The sequence below is a fragment of the Glycine max genome, chromosome 9 (genome assembly GCF_000004515.6).
Source record: "Glycine max cultivar Williams 82 chromosome 9, Glycine_max_v4.0, whole genome shotgun sequence".
In the NCBI taxonomy this organism is placed as follows: Eukaryota; Viridiplantae; Streptophyta; class Magnoliopsida; order Fabales; family Fabaceae; genus Glycine; species Glycine max.
The window spans coordinates 43,812,754-43,835,337 of record NC_038245.2 but is presented as its reverse complement, the minus strand read 5'-3'; the positions used below and the strand labels follow the sequence as shown (position 1 = coordinate 43,835,337).

Genomic DNA, 22,584 nt, shown 5'->3' with positions numbered 1-22,584 from the left:
TAGAAAAGATAATAAAATAGAAAAACCTAGAAAGGAATCATTTTACATTGATAAATATGAAGTACACCATATATCGCTTGACTTTTTAGGCCTGTCAGGTCCTAACTAGGGGATTAACCACCCATAGCCATGAAGGCTTTACAATAAGAGGGAGAAAGAAAGAATGGATACAAAAGAGATAATAGAGTAGGAGTTCTGAAGTTTTAGGTAGTAGTGAGAGTGCTCTGAGACTCGGTGTGTCGTTTCTCTTGGACTGACTTTCTATTTATAACTGCTGAAGTGGGCTTTGAACATTCGTAGGCTCACTCAATGCGACCTCCCTCAATCAGCGTGTGCTGCTTCTGTTGGATCGCGCGCTTAGCGGGCTCCTCTCGCTTAGTGCGCTTTGTTTTGTTGGATCGCTCTCTTAGTGCATGATGTGCGCTTAGTGGGTTTTGTTTTCTGTTGCATGCGCTGAGCGCGAGTTCTGACTCTCGTGCTTAACACCTTGCTTAGCGCCTGTGTCTCCTGGCTCGCTTAGCGCGAGTTGTGTGCTAAGCGAGATGCTGGGTTGGACCATTTCTGATTTCTTCTTTTTTTTTCTTCGTTATTTTCCACCTTTTGCTTATAATACCTCCAGTTTTTATATTTGCAGCCAAAATTCAACGAAATATCAATTCTTTAACATTTAAGTGTAAATAACTGTTAAATAATTATTTTAAAGATACTTTTACTTCATTTTCTATTATCAAAGTATAATTATTTAGCAATTATCAGAAAGTAAGGATACTTTTTGGGTTTCATGATAAATATATCTTTATATTACAAGTTGAAGGAATGCCTTGATAATGTAGACATTAAAAGTGTGACATGTTTGTCTCAGTAATTACAAGATATTCAGATGATGTTTATGTATTCCATCCAGACCATATGCACCAACAAAACATGTAATGTTTATAGGCAATACCTATATATTTTCTTTGTTGATGTCTGTGCTTCAGATACTACCAAAGTGTGACACATTATTTCTCAAAAGTATTATATTTTATTAGTACTAATCGAGCAATTTTAGATAGAGCAAATAGAATAGTCCCTATAGTAGAAAATAATGTGGTTGCTAGCTATCAATTAATGTTTCTCAAAGCAAATAATGGAGTTGGGCAAGGTCATCATCTGTCTGCACTCCTCTTTCCCTTAAAACCCTCCCAATCAAAAGAAAATCAGTAGTGACAGTGAGGATAACCAAAGTTCGACCTGTACTATAGTTCCTTCTTTTTTATGTATTAAATAAAAATAAATAGATTCTGTTAAAGTGCTTAATTAGTTCAAATTTGTGGCTTTGAGGTTTTTAATTTTTAAACATTAGATAGAAATAGAAGACAGCCATATAGGTCCACCAGAAATGAACACATGCAGCCTCAATTTTATATATATATATATATATATATATATATATATATATATATATGTATATATATATGTGTATGTATATATATATATATATAATCAAATTACTTGAACTAATAAAGTCTTATTATTTAGAAGTTATTCGTTCATTTAGTTTAATATAATTAAGATTTAATGTTATATAATCACTTAAAAATTTATATAAATTTTTTAAAAGTTATATGATATTTTAACATTAAATTTTAATCTTTTTGTGTATGATTATACTGTCTATATTTAATCTTTTTCAAATATAAACATTAATACATTATCATATGAGATGGTCTTTCCACTTTCTCTTCACCAAGAGATATTTTGTTCAGTGCAAAGTGAAATTTGCGTTTCCACCCAAAAATAAAAAGAAGTGAAATTTGTGATTTGCGAGCCCATCCCCCAACAATCGTGAGCGTGTACGCGAGGGCATATAACTAACTATATATAGAATTAGTAGAAAGGACAACGAAGCCTTCTTGCCTCACAACATAACAATTCACACGTGACAACTTTTTGGGTAATTAATTAGTTTTGCAATCATATATGAAATGTTTCTGTTTGTTCTTTTTTAATCATCATCTGATTCATCTATAATAATGAATTTATAGTCTAGTATGTACAGTTAGAGTGTGCGTGTGTATTTTAAGATTTGAACACAACCACTTATAGTCTAATATAATATGATTTAGATATTTTCATTAGGATTTTTTTTAATTTAAGATAATAATATAAATAAATGAGCTCATATATTTAAAAAGATTAACAGTACTTACTTTTCACTAAACAAATCGATAAAAAAAATATTTTAATTTGGAAATATATCTAAATTAAATTATATAGGTAATACCAACATTGTCACTTTCTAAGAAAACGTATTTTAGAATTATTTTAAACAAAAAATAGGTTCCCATTTTATTCAGTTCCGATGTCCTCTTGTGTTTATTGGGGCATTGGTAATGGCTAAGTGCAAACGCATCATGATATCTTTTGTTTATTCTATTTTATTGTATTTATCATTTAAAGTAATCATTTTGATAAATTATTAAGAATCTATTTCAATATTTAAGTGAAATATTAATAACTAAATATGTTATTCACATTATTAAAACAACTAAATATATCATGTCTATCGAGAAGGGAAAAGTGTCGAGTGAATAACCAACACTTTTCCTTCCCAATTTAAGCCACTATTTTAAGAGGTTTTTTTAAATTAAATACAAGCACTCTCAAAAGTAGTAAAGTTTATTTAATCCAAATTTAAGCCTCTCTTTGGGATCATCTCTACACTCTAATCGAGTCTTCAACTCTCACCATTGTTGCTTACATTTGGAACTTGCTCATCCTTTGCCATCATCGTCCTCAACATCTCAATTGGATAGGCTCTTCAACTCATCAAATCACTCAACCCATGCATGTTTCTCTCGCACAACTTGAATTTTTCATTTGTGTTCATTGTTATGGAATTGCCGCTTTTGAAAGTAGAAGTGGTATGGATAAATAACGTAGTCGAGATGGAGCAAAGAGTAAAAAAAAAAAAGAACAAAGTAATTGATCTTTGTGATAGTTGTTTTTATTATTAGGTAAACTCAATACATACTCTTAACGCATTTATACTAAAAAAAAATAAGTGTTATATATATATATATATTGAAAGTAACAACTATAAATATAAAAAGGGGATAAAAGTTGTACAATCGGCATGGTGTGCATGGGAGTGTCGGCATGAAAGAGGCTTTGTTTTGCTTTAGCTATCATATATATCTTCATCCTATTTTAAAAGTTAGTATATTAGTGACGTCATGGCTTAAGCAATTTGATTAAGTGGGACCACCATCACCTGAAGCTACGGAAAAACAGGTTTTTATGACTCTCTCTTTCAATGAAGGGTGAACATTTGATGAGCATTCAATGATAAAGAGAAATGCAATTCCTATTCCCATTCCCGTATGATACATTTAAATTGTTTTTCTCTCAAAGAAAAAAGGGGGAAAGAAACAAAGCAGAATTTACACTTTAGAGTGATTTATACATAAGTTATGTAAAGTTGGGGAACATTTAGGGAGAAAGGTTCGGGTTATGAGCCAGTCATCAAAAGAAAGAAGCTAATCTACACTAGAAAAAGTAGAAGGAGGTGAGTTAGATGCATATATATATCTAGCCACCACACTTTCGCAATCTAATAATGTGCTCTTACATGGCAGCCACCATGCACCCGCTAAAAACAATAAATAAATAAATTGCGTGAGACTATTCGGTGTATAAGCCACTTTAGATGCCCAGATAAAGTGAAATAAATGCTTTAAATAATTTGTTGCTTATGTTTTGTGGCGCATTATGAATGAATATTTCTTTGTTCTGAATAAACTTTTTTCTTGTGATACTATAATAAGAAATATTTTTAAGCAGGTAACTGATTCAAGGATCAGTAAAGAATCTGTCTTGAACGAATAGCTTTTTTCAGAGTGAACTCGAGTTTTGATCAGAAAAGTCCTACTCTGATAAATAGTAACCATATTAAGCTGCAACACGCCGGCCATTTTCTTACGTACGGGGGTTATTGAAATGACATAGAGAGGTATGTATGACTGCATATATGTTTATTTGTGATGTAGGTACACTAGGGATGACTGCATATTGCGTGTAAGCCTAATATAAACAATCTCAATTTTGTATGGACAAGGATTTTTTTTAATTTTTCCCGTAAATTTCTAAAAGTCAGTCACCTTATCTTCCCTTCGTTTTCAAATATTTAAATATGGCCATGGACAACGCATAGTTGAAGAGGATACTAATGAATGGTAAGAATCACACCGTAAAACTAGAAAACAACCAAAGATACAGAGTACTTTGAAATAAGATAGTGCTAATGTACACGATTAATGGAAGAAATATTTATAGATTACCCTGTATGTTGCTTAATACAATTGAACCATTACACAACATCAACATTGAAAATACATATAAAGCTTAAGCTTCTCAATTTCCAGCACACTAGCAACTTTCCATCACAAAGCTTTTTTTTAATTTTTATCACATAATTAGCTAACGTCAATGACGAATTGAAATGAAATAGGATGAAAACTTTGATCACACGGAAGAAACTTTTTGTAAAGAGGCTCACCTAATTCAAGATGATACCCTTTTTTCTATTATTGGTGTGGGAGTCCTTTTCATAAGGTTTGTCTCGTATTAACTTAATTAGTGGGACGAAAAATGTGAACTGACATGTGTGATGTAACAACCCCAGTCCTGGGACGTTTTTAGTTAGGATCTCCTCAGTAACATTAACATGCATGGCTCTGTTGCTTGCCGTCTTTCCTAACTGTGTTTGATTTTTCCTCCTTCGACGTTTAAGTTGATTTCTTCCATTCACCTTAACATTGACTAATTTATTTCACATCTCATGCTGTAGATAACCCAAAGGCCAAAATCACAAGTCTTGCGGGATCATTTCTCTTTCCCCCGTGAATAAATAATCATGCATTATAGTCAAACTCTACATAAATATAAATTAAAAAGTTACTCTTCTTTCTTTTTTTAACCTCTTAGTCAAATCAACCCCACCTGTTGAAATGAAGTGCAAGCTGATTAGAATTTCTTTTTAGTTTTTCTTTTGCACTTAAAACTACATCAGACTTTGATCATCTTTAATAATTAAAATTATAGCTGATAAAACATATGCAGTATGCAAAAAAAATAATTTAAAAGAAAATAGATAAAAACATCACGTATAGGGACAACAGGCAGCTATAAAATTGACCCCTTCAAAAATAAAGATAACATATGTTATAAACTGTACTAATAATTAATGATTTTAAAATTTATTTTATATACTTAATTTTAACATAATCCTCTGTACCTAACTTTTGATTAAAAAATACGAATATAATTTATCTTGTAAAATGTATTTTTTTTATAAAATAAAAAGTCACACTTACTAAAGAATATGTTATGCAATCAAAGAGGTATAGGAAATTTATACTTGCTAAAGAATATGTTATGCAATCAAAGGGGTATAGGAAATTTATACTAAGTTATGACTAATCACATAAGTATATTTGACACCATACTTTAACTTAAAACTTTAAGATTTAAGTTTATGGGTATTTTTGTCCCTTATATGATTCTCAATTTTCTTATTCTTACATGATGTGGGACTTCACTTTACACTTATACTCCAACAATCTTTCTCTCAAATATGAGTCTCATCCACATGATAATCTTTCTCTTGAGCGAAAATTATTTTCATCCGTATTTTTATGGTGATTATTAGAGCTCATATGCTCTATATTTGCATTGCCGCTCCACCGGGACACATCACCTGGACCCATCACTATGAAAACTTTTGATATAAGAGATTCATAAGTTAAGAATTCATTGCCGCTATCTTATTCGTTTTTGTAAATCATTAAGTCGAATTATCGATTCTGATAATAATGGTTATGCAATCAAAGAGGATAAATATTAAAAGATTTATAATAATAGATTATGAGCCATCATATAAATAAATTTAATAATATTTTAATTCAAAATCTTAAGATTTAAATTTGTGAATGATTCTTTTATATAATTCTGAACTTTCTGATTCATATATAATATAAGACTTTACCTTCTAGTTATATTTCAATAATAATAATAATACTAATAAATGACCCTTTCCTTAGCGAGGGCACGGGAATGTTGTAGCGTACAGTACTACGTAAGTAGCGATGCGTTGGACGGTTCTGAGCTCATTACCTGGAAGATTCTCTTGCCGCGTGTCACTCTCTTTCACCCCATAACCACAAGTTCATCCTCAAACTTTTGCCCCGGTACACGTCAAGCCACGGGTCATGCACCAACACCCTTCTCTAACATCTAAATCATCGTCTTTCTTCTTCCCACAAAGAATTAAAATATTAGTCTCCTAATTAAAAAAAATAAATGGACCATCCACGTGTTGTAAACGGACCATCAAAGAATCTACACATGTAACACCTTCTGGGGTATGCTGGGTTACCTAAAACAAAAGTTACCTTCTTCCTTACTTTAGTTTCTTCTTTTGGACTCGTTGTTATCACTTTGTGTGAATCAAACATATTCCCCGGCTATTCACTTTCCTTTAGTATTCTAAATTATAGTTAGTGAAGCATACACATTCTTCACATTATGAGCCGTAATTAAGATAGTTTCAACTATTCACCTAAACATGTTTCAAATGTTTTAAGAAACTATTGATTTTAACGCAGGTTTCTTTTGTTGTAAAAAAAGACATGAAAAGCAAAGCAATTAAGTAATGTCAAGAGAAGAAGTAGGTCAGAGGATAATTTCCGGGCAGATGGTAACTAGAAAATAGAAATGAAAATAAGAAAGAGTGAAACACGGAAGTAGAAAAAAGTAACGTGTTGAACAGGCATTTCTCCACATTAAACGTGTGACGGCAGCGGGCACGTGAGCGAAAAAGCATAGCAAAGTCGGTCTAAAAGCAATAAAGTTAAAAACGCGCTTACAAAATTAAAATAATAAAACATTAGACGGTAAAATATCTTTCATTAAAAGAAAAAATGGAAAAGAAAAGAAAAACGAACCCTATGACAAGACACTTAACGACCTTCACTTCTTCGGGTAGATTGGGAAATGCAATTTTCATTTTATAAAAAAATAGGAGTCGAAGATAAAAATGTTGTATTTTTGACAAAAATGATGCATAAATCATTAATGTAATCAAGTTAAAGCTAAATTATTTAGATATTATTTAAGTTTAATTTTTAGTAGAAATAATTTTTTATTATACTTTATTTATATTGTGATCAAACTCAAAATTAGGTAAAGTGTTTTTTTCGAAAGAATGAAAGTAAACAAAGATATTATTATATAAGAAAATACTTTTTCTTTTTTTTAGTAACTAAGAAAATACTTACATTTACCTTAGAATGTTAATTTCAAAATATAAAGATTAATCAAAATATTTTTGTATTTAAATATTTTTTACATTTTTTAAACTATAAAATATTTAATTAAGTTTGTTAAATGCTTTTAATATTACTTTCAAACACTAATCAACAAAAACTTGAATGTTGATATTAGTTAAATTATTTTGTAATAAAACTACTCACCTGCTTTTGCTTAGAATTTGAACTCTATATAAAAATATTTTTAAGGCTATATTTTCTTGTTTTATTTACGAAAGAAAACATTGATAGAATCAATTTTCCTGTAATCTAATAATTTTAAAATTTTTTGGAACAACATATAAGTTAAAATGTTTTTCTGAAGAAAATGATGACAACTGCACATTGTTACGTTAAAAAAATAAAATATAACTCACAGTCGAGTTTAACTAGTTGAGATCAAATGTCAGTGAGTGTGACTAGTTGTAGCTAACAACAATTAGTACTTCAATTTTATGAAATCATCTTCCTTGGTCAGAAAGTTCTGAGGAATCCTTTTTTTAAAAAATAAATTAGGAGAATCTAAAATCTTGAACTCCAAGAAACATTAACTAAATAATCAATTCACAACAACTTCCACAAAATTATAGGCATTCTCCATGAGGAAACACAACAACTTCCATAAGGAAATTATAGACCAATCAAAGCTTGTCTCTGATCGTGATTAGTTTCTTTCTCTTTTGAAGAGGGTGACAATTGTTTTCCCAATTAAGGAGGTTTAGTAGAAATGCATAACTAGTTCAGTCAGAGTTGGATCCTCAACTATGAGGAAAAATCACGTTTAGAATGTTCCCAACAACAAATTGCCAAGCTAAGAAAGTTACCAACAAGTGACTCTAAACTGTTCTGTTTAGGACAAACCCATGTAAGTTTTGACTAGGGCATTAAATTTATACCGTTATTAGTGAAAAGTAAGATAAAACAATTTAAAAGCATTTTAATAGGGATTTTTCTTAAGAACCTTTTTTCAATATATTTATCATTATTATTACTAAAAAGTTTTTTAAGTCGGAGGTTGGATTCTAAAGAACAACTTCCAAGAATTATCTTTTTTCCAAAAATAATATTTTTTAATGCTTCTCTCTAACTATTTTTTTTCTTTTTTACTATGTAAGAAAATTATAGAATTTAAATTAAATTCTACCACTAAAATAAAAAGAAAATGTCTTCCATATCTTATGTGATATGATGAGGAAAAAAATAATCAGTTCTTCCACTGAATATGCTATGAGCCCTTTGATTTCACCAATCTGAAATCTACCCCATAATTGGGGGAAGATCAAGAGATCAAAGCCGTGCAATGAAGCACAATATAAGCCGTTGGATCAAAATGTAAGGAACCGCCCATAGAATAATCGATTTTGTTTTTATATTGAGGCGACCAATTCTCTATTTTCGAGAGCCAATACGACTTCGCTTTTCACAAAGACCAAAGAATGATTTACACGTGTCCATGATGACCAACCCACCCCATATAAGCCGGCTGCGGCAGGCCCCACCGTATTGAAATTTATAAGCTTATATTACCTTGCCCACCACCAGCATTCACCGCCACTAACACAGGTTACATTTACATTGGGAAATTTCTCTTTCAAAATTAAACAAGATGAAAAAAAACTAATGGAGAAATAATTGAAATAATATATATCTTTATTTTGCTATTTTCATATAATATAGACATACCACCTATTTTCCCAGAAGTACATTGTCATCATTTCATTTGTCGTCTTCTCCAACCTCACTTAGCCACTATTTACATATCTCTACCCCAAAACTTAGGTATAATAATTTACCTTAGAAACCAAACCCTATAAGTCCTTACCAAATATCATCACCTTAACTAAGGTTGAAAAAGAGCCTTGCTTATTTTGCTACACGCCATTCTTTTGATCACTGCACCATCAACTATTTCACAGGTGTCTTATTTCTACTTCTTCAGCCTTTTCCAGTTCTGTTGGACTTTGCTATATATACAAAACGCTAGAAACCACTACAAGAAGAAAAATAAAAAGACGGACGGTGACACTTCCAAATACCGGCCCTAGGAAAGCTCGAGTATTGGACTTTGATGAAACGACGTCGAAACACTTGCTTTAGTATACTATGGTATTTTTATACCTAAGGGCATTGTAGCCAATAACCTAAAAATACCAACTATCTAATATTCTATGATTAGTCCAACCATTGGGGCACGGTGTGGTATTCCCTTTCTTCTCTTGGCCGTTCTGTAATTAACCGATGTTGGGGGTGGGGTGGATGGTGTGAAGCTCTGAACTTTGAAGTTTTTCTTAAGGCCATGGACGCTGTTGCTGCTGTATGAGTCCTCAGAATCTGATGACATTAACATTGACTGTTTCTTCCTCTTCTGGAAGTTCTTAGATGTTCCAACAATCTGCAAATTCATGTTCACATCGGTTAATGAAACAAAAGACATTCACAATTGAATACACATAAGGTTGTTGATGACATTAGAGTTAGACTAATAAAAGGTTAAAAGTCAACATTCCAATCCCAAGATTTTCCAACAGGGGGTGATTGTTTAATGCCTCTGAGGAAATTAAGGCAAAAGAGAATAAATTGGAGGATCCAAGAGTCCCGTGAATCAAAGGGTACCCATTTTCATGGCTGTGAGAAAAAGTCAACTAAAAAGTGTTTCTCTGCTCGCTTCAAAAGAAAGCAAAGCAAAGTCACAATTTTCCAAGTTTTTTTTAGTTAATTTTTCAAAGTTGGTATAGTCAGGAGCTGAAACAATGAAGGAAAGACATTGGTGGTAAAAAAAATTAATAGTAGTACCTTGCAACCAAGAGAACAGAAGCGGAAAGAATCAAGAAGGCTACGTTCGCAGACTTCACAAGTGTTTGTGACCCCTTTTCCTGGCCTTGGTTGAGGCCTCTCGTTCAAAAACACCACCCTTGCGCTGTTGATAATGTAGGTTTGGACACCAGTGATGTCCAACACCTTCTGAATCTCAGAGACTCTGATCACATCATGGTATGAGGACCTCCTAATCTGTCAAAAATTAACAACAACAAAAAAAAATACATTAGAGGGGAATGGTTAAAAACGTTAGACACTAGACTAGACACAGGGACACACAATACACGCATTGAAAATAACTCAAAATCACCGAAAGCTGATATTTTTTTTCTCCCATTGTGTGGTTACTTTCACACCATTCTAGGAGTTGGTAAATGCAGGAAACGGTTGGAAGAGGGACAATTGGACACAGAAATTAAAAATAGAAACCAATTAATGAGAGAGTTCAAACTTCAAATCAGTGCGGGGAAGGAAATTAGGGGAAAGGTGTGAGTTGTAGCAAAAAAAAAAAAATCAGAGAAAAAAAGGAAAAGAATCTAAGTAGTCCCAAAAATGGAAAAGGGGTGATTTTGATAAACAATGACTGTGTGAGTCCTGAGCCAAAAAAAATGCCAGATGCAAAGTTTCTGTGCAAAAACTAATGAATGATGTGATGTGACAAACCTGGATTGCACGGTGATCCTTGTGGTGAGCGAGGCAGAGAGAGCAGAGAGGGCCATTCATACAGTCCAAGCAATACATGTTGCATTCGCTCTTGTGAGAGTCAGCATGCAACTTGCATTGAACAAAGAAGCTCTCTTTCAGCAGTGGCTTCAACCACGGTGGCCACCTATTGTCGTCATCATCAGGGCCTCCAGCACCCTTTTAAAAAATAATCAAAAAAACCAAACACGTTAATCAGACACAAAAGTTTAAAAACAGAACAAAACATTAGCTAGACCCTTCAAGAGGAAGAAGCTCAATGAAAGAATCTAGTTATGCTTACCATGATTCTCCTGTTCTTTGGCTTGATTTCTCTGACAGTGTTGTCTTGGTTTTCAATTGCCATATTAGTTGAAAGGAGAGAGAGAGAGAATGTGAGAGGGTGGATGATTTTTCGTGTTTTTGTTTTTTCAGGAAGATTGAAGAGAAACAGAGAGAACAGAGGAGTATGTTTTGAAGTTACAAAGTTTGAGAAGTGGAGAAGAGTGGGGGCAATGAGGGAGGGAATGGGTTCTTGTAGGACTTGGAAGCGGTACATAGAGAGAGAAAAGATGAGTGAGAGGGTAGGGGTCGTTCTTATCCGCACAAAGTCTTCAACCAAAGCTAGCTCCGAACCCAAACCAAACAAAGATGCGTTGTGCGTAAGGAACCCACCTCCTTCTTTCCTTTTTAATCTTCATTAAATATTAACATTTCATTTTCACAATTATCTCACTGATCTTATCGTTTTATTTATTAATTATCTCTCTGCTGCTATCATATACCAGTATTATTTTGCTTACATTACTCGCGATTAAAACATTTTCTTCACCGTGGGCGTGGGTTTTCCCCCGCTTATTTCGTCCACTTGTATTAAACTAATGCAGCATACTTTTTTTTAATATGTATATATGGTAAAACATTTGATATTTTTCTTAGGCTGCTCAGGGGGCTTGTCCTAATCCAACTTGCATTGGTTTATTAATATGAATGAAATATCTTTCATTTTTTGACCCAAATGTACTAGCTATATTGGGTCTTGTCTTGTCCCTACTATATGTGCATACAAGCTAAAAGCCTTGGCTATATATTCACATCACAATTCTTCGTCTGTCAATGTAAAATGTTGATAAAATTAATCAAGCCCTCAACCAGCACGAACTCTGTTTGGAAAGAGGATGTTTCATTAAAATTCACATTGTACAGGTGACTAAGATAAGAAGTTGTGTGGTGTTTGAAGCAACTATATGTATAACCTAATAATAAATAGTAGGAACTGAATTGTAAGCATCAGGTTGGCCCTAATCATGTGCGTTAGGTCCCGGTTGGCCATCCTTAATTAGAGTCTATAATAGTAGCATTTCATGAGGACTAAGGGGCATACTACGATTTCTAGAAACAATTATTGTTTCAACAAATAAAATGGAAAAGCTTTGTCACAGTTTTTTAGGTTAAGAGAGTTTCCTTTTAATTAATACTTTTCGTTATGCGATGTATCTCATTCATGAACCAAATATATTGTGTTTGGATATATGTAAAGGTACGTTTTCTTTTATAGTAATGTAATGTAAAGGTACCTTTGCAGTGAAAAAAGCAAGTCAAATTTTCGTTGTTGTGTTTGATAACAATTTTGAATTTTAAAATTAATTTTACGATAATTTAAGATCCACGGAGCTAGAGATTTTGTTGAATAAAATTGACTATGCGGAGCTCACAAAAGTTTTAAATACATATTTATATTTATGCTTCACAGAAAAGTTTCTGTCAACATTTAAATAAATTTATTTTAAAAACTTTATATTAAGATAGTATTATTCATAAAAATAATAATTTATTGTTTTTAATTCTGTTAAAATCAATTATTTTAATATCATTTGTATCAAAAGTTTGACTGAACAACCTATAAATGTTGAATGCCACATAAACTTAGTTCAGATGGCTAAACTAAAATGAGGATTAGTTACATGATCAATAATACTCTTTTCTAAACAGATAAACATATCATGAGAATGGCTAATAAATTCCATTAGTAGTTTAAAGTATAACTGCCGAGAATCTAAATCCCATGCAGACTCCAAACTTCAGAGTAGAAACTTGCCCACTATGTCCTTCACTTCTGCAACTCCTATCCCAAGTCGAATTGCTTGAATTAGTAGCAATCATTGGCTTGATTATGATGGTAATTAATTTGAAAACGATGATTCAGCTAGCCATTACAGGGAAGTGCGATGATGCAGCGTGTTGGTGCGGTAATTTGGTGGCTAATTTTTCCAAGAGAAATTGTAGATGAAGGTACATAAGATTTTGGAATATAGCAGAGGGTTATTATAATATAAAATGGTTGGTTTTTTTTGGCCCTGTACAAAATGCAGGGAATGCCATAGATTACTAACTATACACCATTTTTTTACAGAAAATATTTGGATGAAAAAAGTTTTCATCATAACCAAATTTAATTTCCGTAGATTAGATAGAAGTCCACAAAGGTATACAGAGTTTCTGATTAACAATCAATGACTGAATGGAAGACCATAAGTGTCATTACTCATGGGGGCTGCCGCCATTACGGTACCATCAAAATTCAGCAATATCCTGTTTTTTCTTTTTTATAATGGGTGATGCTACGAAAGTTTTGAGTATTTCAACGCTCACACATCTTCTGTGCAAGAGTGACAACATGTCTATTTTTATCATCATCTCATTTGAGAAAAAAGAAAAGTGGCTGGATAAAGAAAGAAATATATTATATAAATATAGCATATAAATCTAAATATCATCATCTCATTTTTGCGTGTTAGATTTATCCTTAATAAGAAGTAACTAACGTCGGATTTGGTTTTTAATAAATCTCAGAACTCGCAGTTGTTTATTTTTTTCTCATTACTAATTTACCAAATGCTAAAAATTTATCTCTTTTTTCATTTATTGCCAAAAAAAGTTCTCTTTTTCATTTCGAACAAATCTTACAAGCAAAAGCAATCATTGCATTAAATATTAAGCAACAATAATTGGGTGTACCCCTAAAAGACAATAATTGGGTGTACTTATAAACAAATTATATACCTCCAGGAAATTATTAAAGTTCAAATTCTAAAAAGAGGCAATAATTACAAATGTTTTTTTCTACAGAACAAATGTTTTCTTAGTTTTTACTAAAATATTTTGTGAGGATACAATAATAAAAAATGGTCTTTTTAGTTTATAAAAAGACTCATCCTTAAAGTAAATTATAACAAATTTAGCAAAGATCCCACAAAAAAAAAGGAAAATAAATGTATTATAAGATTTGAATTAAAGTAATTTAATAAAAGACAAAGTTTACAAATAAAGGAAGTATATATAGCCTTTTATTTTTAGTTTAAGGACAGATTTATCATTAACTTAAATTATAATTAAAAATTTTAAATATGTTTTTAGCTCACGTAAATAAGTAATATTTAATTTCAGACTCTAATTTTAATTTTTGGTTCATACATGTGTCATGTATTAACTTTTTTCATAACTAACGGAAAAAATGAGACGATTTTTCGTGATGAACAATAAGTATTATATCTAATACATTCCATAAATGAAGGATAAAAAAAATGTTTTTTAGAAATCATATGGACGAATTTGATCTTATTTCAATGAATAAAAACAGATTCAACTTAAAGAGAACGAAAGAAATACATTATAAGACTTGAATTTATGCACTTTGATTACGTAACATTTAAGTTTTATTCCCATTTTTGTTTTTTTGGTTTACATTTTGATGTTGATTGCCAACCTCATGAAATCTATTTCTTTTTGTGAGCTTAATTATGCTCCTTAATTAGGTCCCACCTACAAGATGTTATTTTCCACTGATGGACAACAAATATTATTTATTGTTAAAAATTCTTTAATTTATTTATTTTGCTATTTAGCCCCTCATTTTTAGTCAGTAAAAAATGATTAAGAAAGAAGATATATATGGGTACAAAGGGTACCCAGCCCCTCGTGCACATGTGAAGCAGAATATTTTGCTATTTAGTCCCTGGTGAATTTACAATTGCTAAGAAGTTTAGATGTGAAAAGAAGAAGAAAACAAAATTCCGCAAATCCACTATAGACTATAGTACTAGTATTACTTTGCTTGGAGGAACTGATTCAACGGAGGTGGTGTATTAGTTTGCAAAATAGGAGTGAGATGCTTGATTTCGGTGTTTGTGGCAATGAGATCTCATGATGAGCATCTCCAAACCAAAAGCCCCTCCATCAACCTTTCATTCTTTGGGTCGCTAATAAAGATGATGAAGCAATATCTAAAACCATGCTTCTATCCCATTGTGGATCACCAACATCAACCAAGGGAACATAAAAATAACTTATATAAAAGATCCCATGCTCTACATTCTTAAGGAATTCAATTGCTTCGTATACAAAGATTAAACTTTATCTAAATTCCATCCTAGTAGCATCTCAATTGCAATTTTTTCTTTTGACGAGTTTTTTTTATAGAATTAACTATATTAAAACTTTATACTGTAACATGAAAATTTGTAAATTATATTATGTATAATAATTAGATTGTATTTTTAATTAGAAATAGATATAGGGTAGTTTAATTAAGAGCTTAATTTTTATCCATTATCAACGTAAAAAAAATATTGTTATTCAATAATAGATGATGATATGAAGGATTTTTGAGATAATTATTATAAAAGTTAGCGAATCTATTCATAATCAATTGTATGATTAGAGATAATATAAAAATATTTTATATCATTTAGTTTTAATAAAAAAAATTAAGTAAATTCAACGGAATTTAGATAACGTTATTTGTGTTGATGCAGACATGCAGTGATTATAAATTTTCTTTAGTTAAAGTCAATTTCAGTTATATATTTTAAAACATTAGCCTGTAAGTTATGGACAACAAATGTTAGTTTTGTACGGTTGTGCCCCGTATAAATAACAACATTTGCATGTAAAAACAACATTTTAATATAATAAAACTTATATAAAAAATTTAAACAATAAATGCTTGTATAAAGAAGAAACATGATGCCACAAGTAATCATGTAGAACAGTAGAAGCAATTTCCCTAACTTTTCTCATCAATCTCAAGAGAATTAATCCGGGAGGGGTCCATCTCATATTTCTAAAAAAAAAAAAACTAATGGCAAAGTCTAACAAAGCTCCTGATTTCGCCAATTCCATGTCAAACTTCAACAATAATTACAGGGAAACTTTCTACAACGTCAAATGAACCAAATTATCAAGAGATCATCCATCCCATGAACGAGTCCATTTTGTCTTTATTCTCATAGAAACCTCAAACAATATAAATCCTTCTTACTGTTTTTTTTCCTATTATCTATATATAGATCCCAACCATAATCTAATATCTTGTTTTTTTTTTTCTTTGATACGATTAATAAGTGGATAAGCACTGACCACTCTTTTCATACAAACCCTTCATTGAGTTTAGGTGGATATTGTATTATATTTTATTCACATAATTGTGGGGTTACGTGGGAAGGAATAGGAAAGATATTTGTATATTATTCTGCTTTGAAGAAAGGTGCAGGGTCGTGGACCATGCCCAAATTATCCATAGGCTATAGTTCCCCTGTTTGCTGATTGATGAACTTTGAGACACCACCAATGGACACAACGGAACACGGTTTAAGAAATAACTACTCTTATACTATACTCCATCATGGAAATAGAAATGAATTATGGGGTGTGACTTCATCACATTAAAAGCATTGAATACCCATATGTGAAGTATCATTCTTAGCATTAAAATATATACGCGTGACCATCACAGTGTCATAATCCCATGTTTCACGAGACTTAGATGCTTGCAAGTATCAGCTAGCTCAAAAATTAATTTCATATTGCTTATTCTCATAGACATACACTTTTTTTTTTCCGACACCGTCTGTTTTGTTTCGTTGGTTTATATGGCCAAAATTATATACTCTGCAGGGGGTAGCTGGTCACCTGGACCGGAGAAAATAGAAAAGAACAACAGGACAAGAGAAGATGACCGTTTCAATTGGGTATGATTGATTGTTTGAAATGGCTCGATTACCTGAGACTGGTTTATGCCAATGAAGAGTTAATTTTTTGTTTTTTTTCTAGTAATTTACTCCTCCTCTCTTGATTAGAAGTAAAAAAAAAAAAAAACAGACATATTTAATATTTATTAAAAAAATTAGTTAATTTTATTAAATTTTTTATTTTTAATTAAAAAATAAATATTTTTTTTCTAAATTATTGTTTATTGTAATATATCAGGTATAATTTTTTTTAGTCTTATTAAATGAAGAATACTTTGAGATAATCTCATTAATCTTTTTGATACAAAGATAGTCTCATTAATTAAGTTATAGATAATTGAAATTTTGTTTATATTTAATAAAAAAAATTATTGCTTATATTTAAAACAAGATGAAGTATTTCGCTCAAGCGTAAAAATAATATTAGAATGATGTGCTTGTAAACTTTAGTGATATGTACTTGTCTAAAAACCACTTGACACTTTTTTTGAAGCATTGTCCTTTTACTTGCATTTTCTTTTTTAACTTATGTTGTGTCTAACTACACACGTTCTCAACTAATTCTCCTAAAAGCCAATTGTTTCTACTTAGTTCTGACTTGTTTTTCAGTTGAACTTGTATTTTAAGTTTGGGTCTCAAAAGTGTAGGTTTTGTTTTCATGTATTGTCTAGGTTTGTGTTTTTTTTATAAAGCCTTTTATTCTTCTTTTGGCTTAACTTCTTATTTTGGGTTTCTCAAATTTTTCCAATCTTTTCTTTTTATTTGGACTTCAAGCCTTCCCTTATATATACTAATCTAATATTATATTAGAATTTGTGACTGTATCTAAAAGTGAGATAGAGTACCTTAATTGACCCTGATAAGAGTACCTACCTTATTGTAACCTTACTTGTATGCCTCTAAATTTATTAACTTACTCTACTTAATTTTTTTATATATAAAACTCAAGTTTAACAAATTTGATTTTTAAATCAAGTAGTATCTATCATTTTGTACGTAATCTTAGATAAATTAAATATGTGTAAGTATATGATATAGTAATCAATATTCACTTAATATAGTATAAAAATATTATTTTACATAAAATAAAATCATTAAATTGATCTTTAAATTATATAAAATTTGGTAAACTTGATCTATCAAATAAAAATCAGCAATGCAATAATATTCACAAAATGTTACTAGACAAAATAAATATAAATACACTTATTCTAAGGGTAAATTGTTTTTTAAGATCGAGTTATATACTCTTCCTTTAAAATATACTAGTAGCATTTTTTTCTTATCTCTCTTTTTAGAAAAAAATCTGTAATCTTATTTAATTTATATTTTGTCTTATTTTTAATATTTAATTGGATATCAAATGCATGTTTCTGTATCGTTGATAACAAGTAGCTATATTATTGAACTCGATGCTCAATTTCATTGTCGGATTAGATCCACACCTTTGCTTCCGTTTGTTATAGCATGCTGGCCTTGTCTAATTCAACTGTAACTTGAAACCGCCTATAGCGAGATATTTGGAAACCAAAAAAAAAGAAAAAAAAAGTGATAAAGCCAATTATTGTAGGTCCATAATAAAATCTGACTTGGTAAGCAAAAATACTACAGTTAAATATATAAATTGCTTAACTGTTTTAAAATATTTTGAGATAAAATTGCGTTTTCTTCTTGTACTGAAAGGTACCATATATATTATATAATATTCCTATAGAGTGATTAATGTGAGAGGCAAGGAAGAAGGTAAAAGTAGATGGCGTTGAATTTGACTGGGTATATGGTACTGCAAGTGTCTCTATTATGGCTATGGCAGTGACAGTGACACCCTACCCTTTCTTTTGGTTTGGCTCAAAAGGAAAAATCCAACACTCTCCTAGGCACACCACCATTGACTACACTGCAACCCTCTTTCACACTTGTGCGTTGACCACTTTAAACTTGGACGTTTCGCGTCACGTGCCATACCAATGCTATGAAATGAACCCATTACCCATCCTTGCCGCTGCCATATATATACGTGCGTTTCCTAGCTACCGACCTACCATGAATCTGTGCAGTGGCGGAGCCAGAAAAATTATAAAGTCTGGACAAAAATTTAAAGATAGCAAATTCACATTGTATATAATATGTAAATAGTAATCAATCAAAATAAAAGAGACTCGTCATTTTGTCAACAAAAATATAGTTTAAAATAAAAGAGATAAACATAATCTTACAATAGCGGGTTAAATAAAATTACGAGGCAAGTGTCCTTTCCGAGACTTCTTTGCGGTAAATGTTCGAATAATATCAATATCATCAAGTGACTTGAATATCTCCCGCTCGGTGTAACATACCATCAAGTCATTGAACCACACATCGTTGATCTTATTGCGCAATTTAGACTTGATAATCTTCATTGCTGAAAAAGCTCTTTCAACGGATGCTGTCGACACCGGCAATATCAAAGCTAGCTCAATAAGTTTATAAACCAATGGAAATACCAAATGTTTCTCAGTTTGAACCATCTTCATAGCCAAACTTTGAACATCTTCACAAGTGGAAAAAGAAGCATTTCTTCTCACTTGAAGCACATAAGTTTCAAGTTGATCCCTAATTGTTCCTCGGTCATCATCAGAAAAGTCTGCATGATAAATATCAGCAAGACGAGCAAGCTTATCAACATCAAACTTGGAGAAAGAGTTCTTGGGGTCAAGACATGAGAAGCAATCAAGTATAATGTTACTTCCTTCACTAAAGCGGTGATCCATCTCCACACATATTTTATCAATAGCAACATAAAAAATCTCTGCACGGTAATGATGAAGATTAGTGATAGTCCTCCCTTCTGCTCTTGAACGACCCCGAACTGGTATTTCGTCATCCATATTTGGTACCAGAATACTTTTAGCAACACAAAATCCTTGGACATCGGCAAAAAAATTATTCCAGCCACTCTCTCTCATTGTGCCCAACCGAGCTTTGACAACATCAACTAATTCCATGGCATTCACAATATTAAGATCTTTTCTTTGCAATATATTTGAAAGCTCGTTTGTTTCCTATGACCTGGATCACGCACAATCTCATTTGGGTTAAACTCATTAACCACATTAGGTGGCGGTTCTAATTCGGCTTCTTGTTGTACAACATTCACATTCTCAATACTTGCTCTATCAACCAAAAATCTCCTCATCTCTGAAATTAAATGATCTTAAGTTAATACTCAATTAACAATTAAAATCATAAGAATCAAAATTTAAATAAGAATAGTTTTTCAAAATAAAAGTAATCTCTTATGATTTATAAAGAGTAGGAACAAGCATTATATTATATTCAATTAAACACCATTATAGAAACTAATAAAATTAGATAACCAAAAGAAACCTTTATTGTAGATAATTTATCTATCAATAAACAAATTTACAAGTGGTATGATTCCACTATAAAAGATCTTTTTACTGCTATTATAAATAATACTATATGCTTATAATATTACTAGATACACACTTTAGTTTGACTTATCAATAAAACTTTTATAACCAATGAATCTTGCTGTGTAGTAGCTTAATCTGACACTTGGCAGCACACAAAATGACAAAATATATTATAAAGTAAATATTTTTTATAATGAAATTTATTGAAGTTATCAGTATGATACAATATTATAATTTCACCATATGAGATTTTAGATAAACTTGAAAAATATGGGACCCATTTTCACAATGTTAGTACTTCTATATAACATAAAATATTTAACCTTTCAAAGACAAACCCAAATTTTTCTTCTTCTCTGTGTCTGCTACTACTAGGCGGTGCAAATAAATCCAAAATTTTTCTTCTTCTTCTTCTTTGCTACCTTTGTGTTAATTGTTTCAATTTAAAACCACAATCAGTTGAAATTAAACAATTACTAACCGAAAAAAAGGGGAAGGCGGTAGTCGGAAAAGAACCAGTAGGTGTTACCTATATTTTTGCCCTTTTAATTTTTAACTCTTACAATTGTTTTGCCCTTTCAATTTCTTGCCCTTTCTTTAATATTTTTCTTTTAATTTTCTCCATTTTTATGTTTGTGTAAAATTATTTCATAATTTATATATAAGTATTTATTTATTATAAATTATAAATTTTAGTTATATAAAATAAACATTCACTAAAATACTAGTAATTGATAAATGTACAACTTAGATTTATAGAACAACATCACATGATATTTGCTTTAAGCTCATAGTAAATTTGTGAAAAAGCTGACCAATAATAATGAATTCATGTGATTGGTGTTTCTATAGTTGTTATTACCCTATTGCATGAATTATCGTAATTATTGTTTACAAAGGGTAAATAAATAAGAAGGAAAATTCTACCAAAAAAAAAAAAAAGAGTGAAGGATAAGAATACACAGTCCACAAAAAGGGTTATGCCAGCTAGTTCAACTAACTATTTAATATCAAGATACTTTTTGTTGAATCTGCGTGCTAAACATGATAGTTGCCCGTTTAATTCATTAATAAAGAAAAATAATAATACAGCACCAAAAAAAAAAAGAAAAATATTAGTAACATAAAATTAAAAGGGTTATGCCAGAGCCTGGGCAATTGCCCAGGGTAGCCGGGCCTTGAAACCGCCTATGAATCTGTGGATCTCTTTTCTTTGGATTTTATCATTATTGTCATTATTACTGATATACGATCACATAAATCTTATTACCTAGCGTACGTGTACAGAAAAAAGAAATGTTGAATTCAAATTGTATTATGGGTGTGCTTGATTTTATTTTTTCTTAAAATTATTTTAAGCTAAAAAGTTAAACATATAATTTAGTTCCTGCATGATGTGCTGTGTTGCAGATTCTCAGTTTGTTCTTTTAAATTGGTTTGTAACTTTTTATATCTACAAATGTTAGCAGTTTAGTCTCTACCGTACGTTATACAATGATGGCTAACTTTCTTAAACTTTTTAAATTTGGTTCATATACATATATACATATAGTGTAATTTAATTTTTATACCTGCAACATATTCTTAATTTGAACACGTAGTGCATTCTTAATTCTATCCTTAAATGTAAGAAATCAAATTAGTAATGTGCTCCATATACATGAATTAAATTAAGAATGTTTTATATGTATGGAGACTAAATTAAAAATGAATAAGGAGGTTAACGGTGGCATAAATCAAATCGATAACGTTATACATGTAGATACATATTTAATAAGATTTAACATATAGGAACGAAATTAAAAATTATATGTATAACTGGGAAAAAAAATTCATTAATAAGGTAATTTTAAAAATAGCTTTTGTTCTACAAAACTCACTTACAACCAAGTGTTGAAGTTATGACAAATATTGTACAAAAAGATTAGCATAAAAGACATTCTTTAAAGTCAAAAATTAAAATAACTGACATTTAAAATAACCGACGGTCATTGAATATTACAACGTCAATCTATTGATGCAATTTGAATAGATGAGTTCAAATTTGTCTTTTACTATTTGACTTTTTGACCCGATAGATTTTATAGTAGTTGAACTGTTACTGCTATTAATGTAACACGATTCATTGCATCCAATTGAAGAGACCAAACAATTACTTTATATGAAAAAATAGAGGCTAATTTATAAAGTAAATTCTTATTTCAATTTTGAGATTGTAAATATCGACACTTTAGTCTTTTGCTTTACAAAATCTCACCTTAATTAACACACTATAAAACATCTTTCACAGTA

The 22,584-nt window shown here is 30.9% G+C and overlaps 2 protein-coding genes across 2 annotated transcripts; both read right to left on the bottom strand.

Moving 5' to 3' along the window:
* Positions 1 to 8,981: 8,981 nt before the first annotated feature.
* On the bottom strand, positions 8,982 to 11,515 carry LOC100791221 (uncharacterized). The gene is made up of 4 exons (XM_003534228.5): positions 11,152 to 11,515; positions 10,830 to 11,027; positions 10,143 to 10,358; positions 8,982 to 9,741 (listed from the first exon to the last, which is right to left on the bottom strand). Exons 1-4 carry the CDS (start codon positions 11,404 to 11,406, stop codon positions 9,508 to 9,510), a joined length of 903 nt encoding a protein of 300 aa, XP_003534276.4. The 5' UTR covers positions 11,407 to 11,515; the 3' UTR covers positions 8,982 to 9,507.
* A 7,586-nt stretch (positions 11,516 to 19,101) lies between these two features.
* On the bottom strand, positions 19,102 to 20,051 carry LOC102670092 (uncharacterized). The gene is made up of 2 exons (XM_006588242.1): positions 19,925 to 20,051; positions 19,102 to 19,850 (listed from the first exon to the last, which is right to left on the bottom strand). Exons 1-2 carry the CDS (start codon positions 20,049 to 20,051, stop codon positions 19,102 to 19,104), a joined length of 876 nt encoding a protein of 291 aa, XP_006588305.1.
* Positions 20,052 to 22,584: the final 2,533 nt, after the last annotated feature.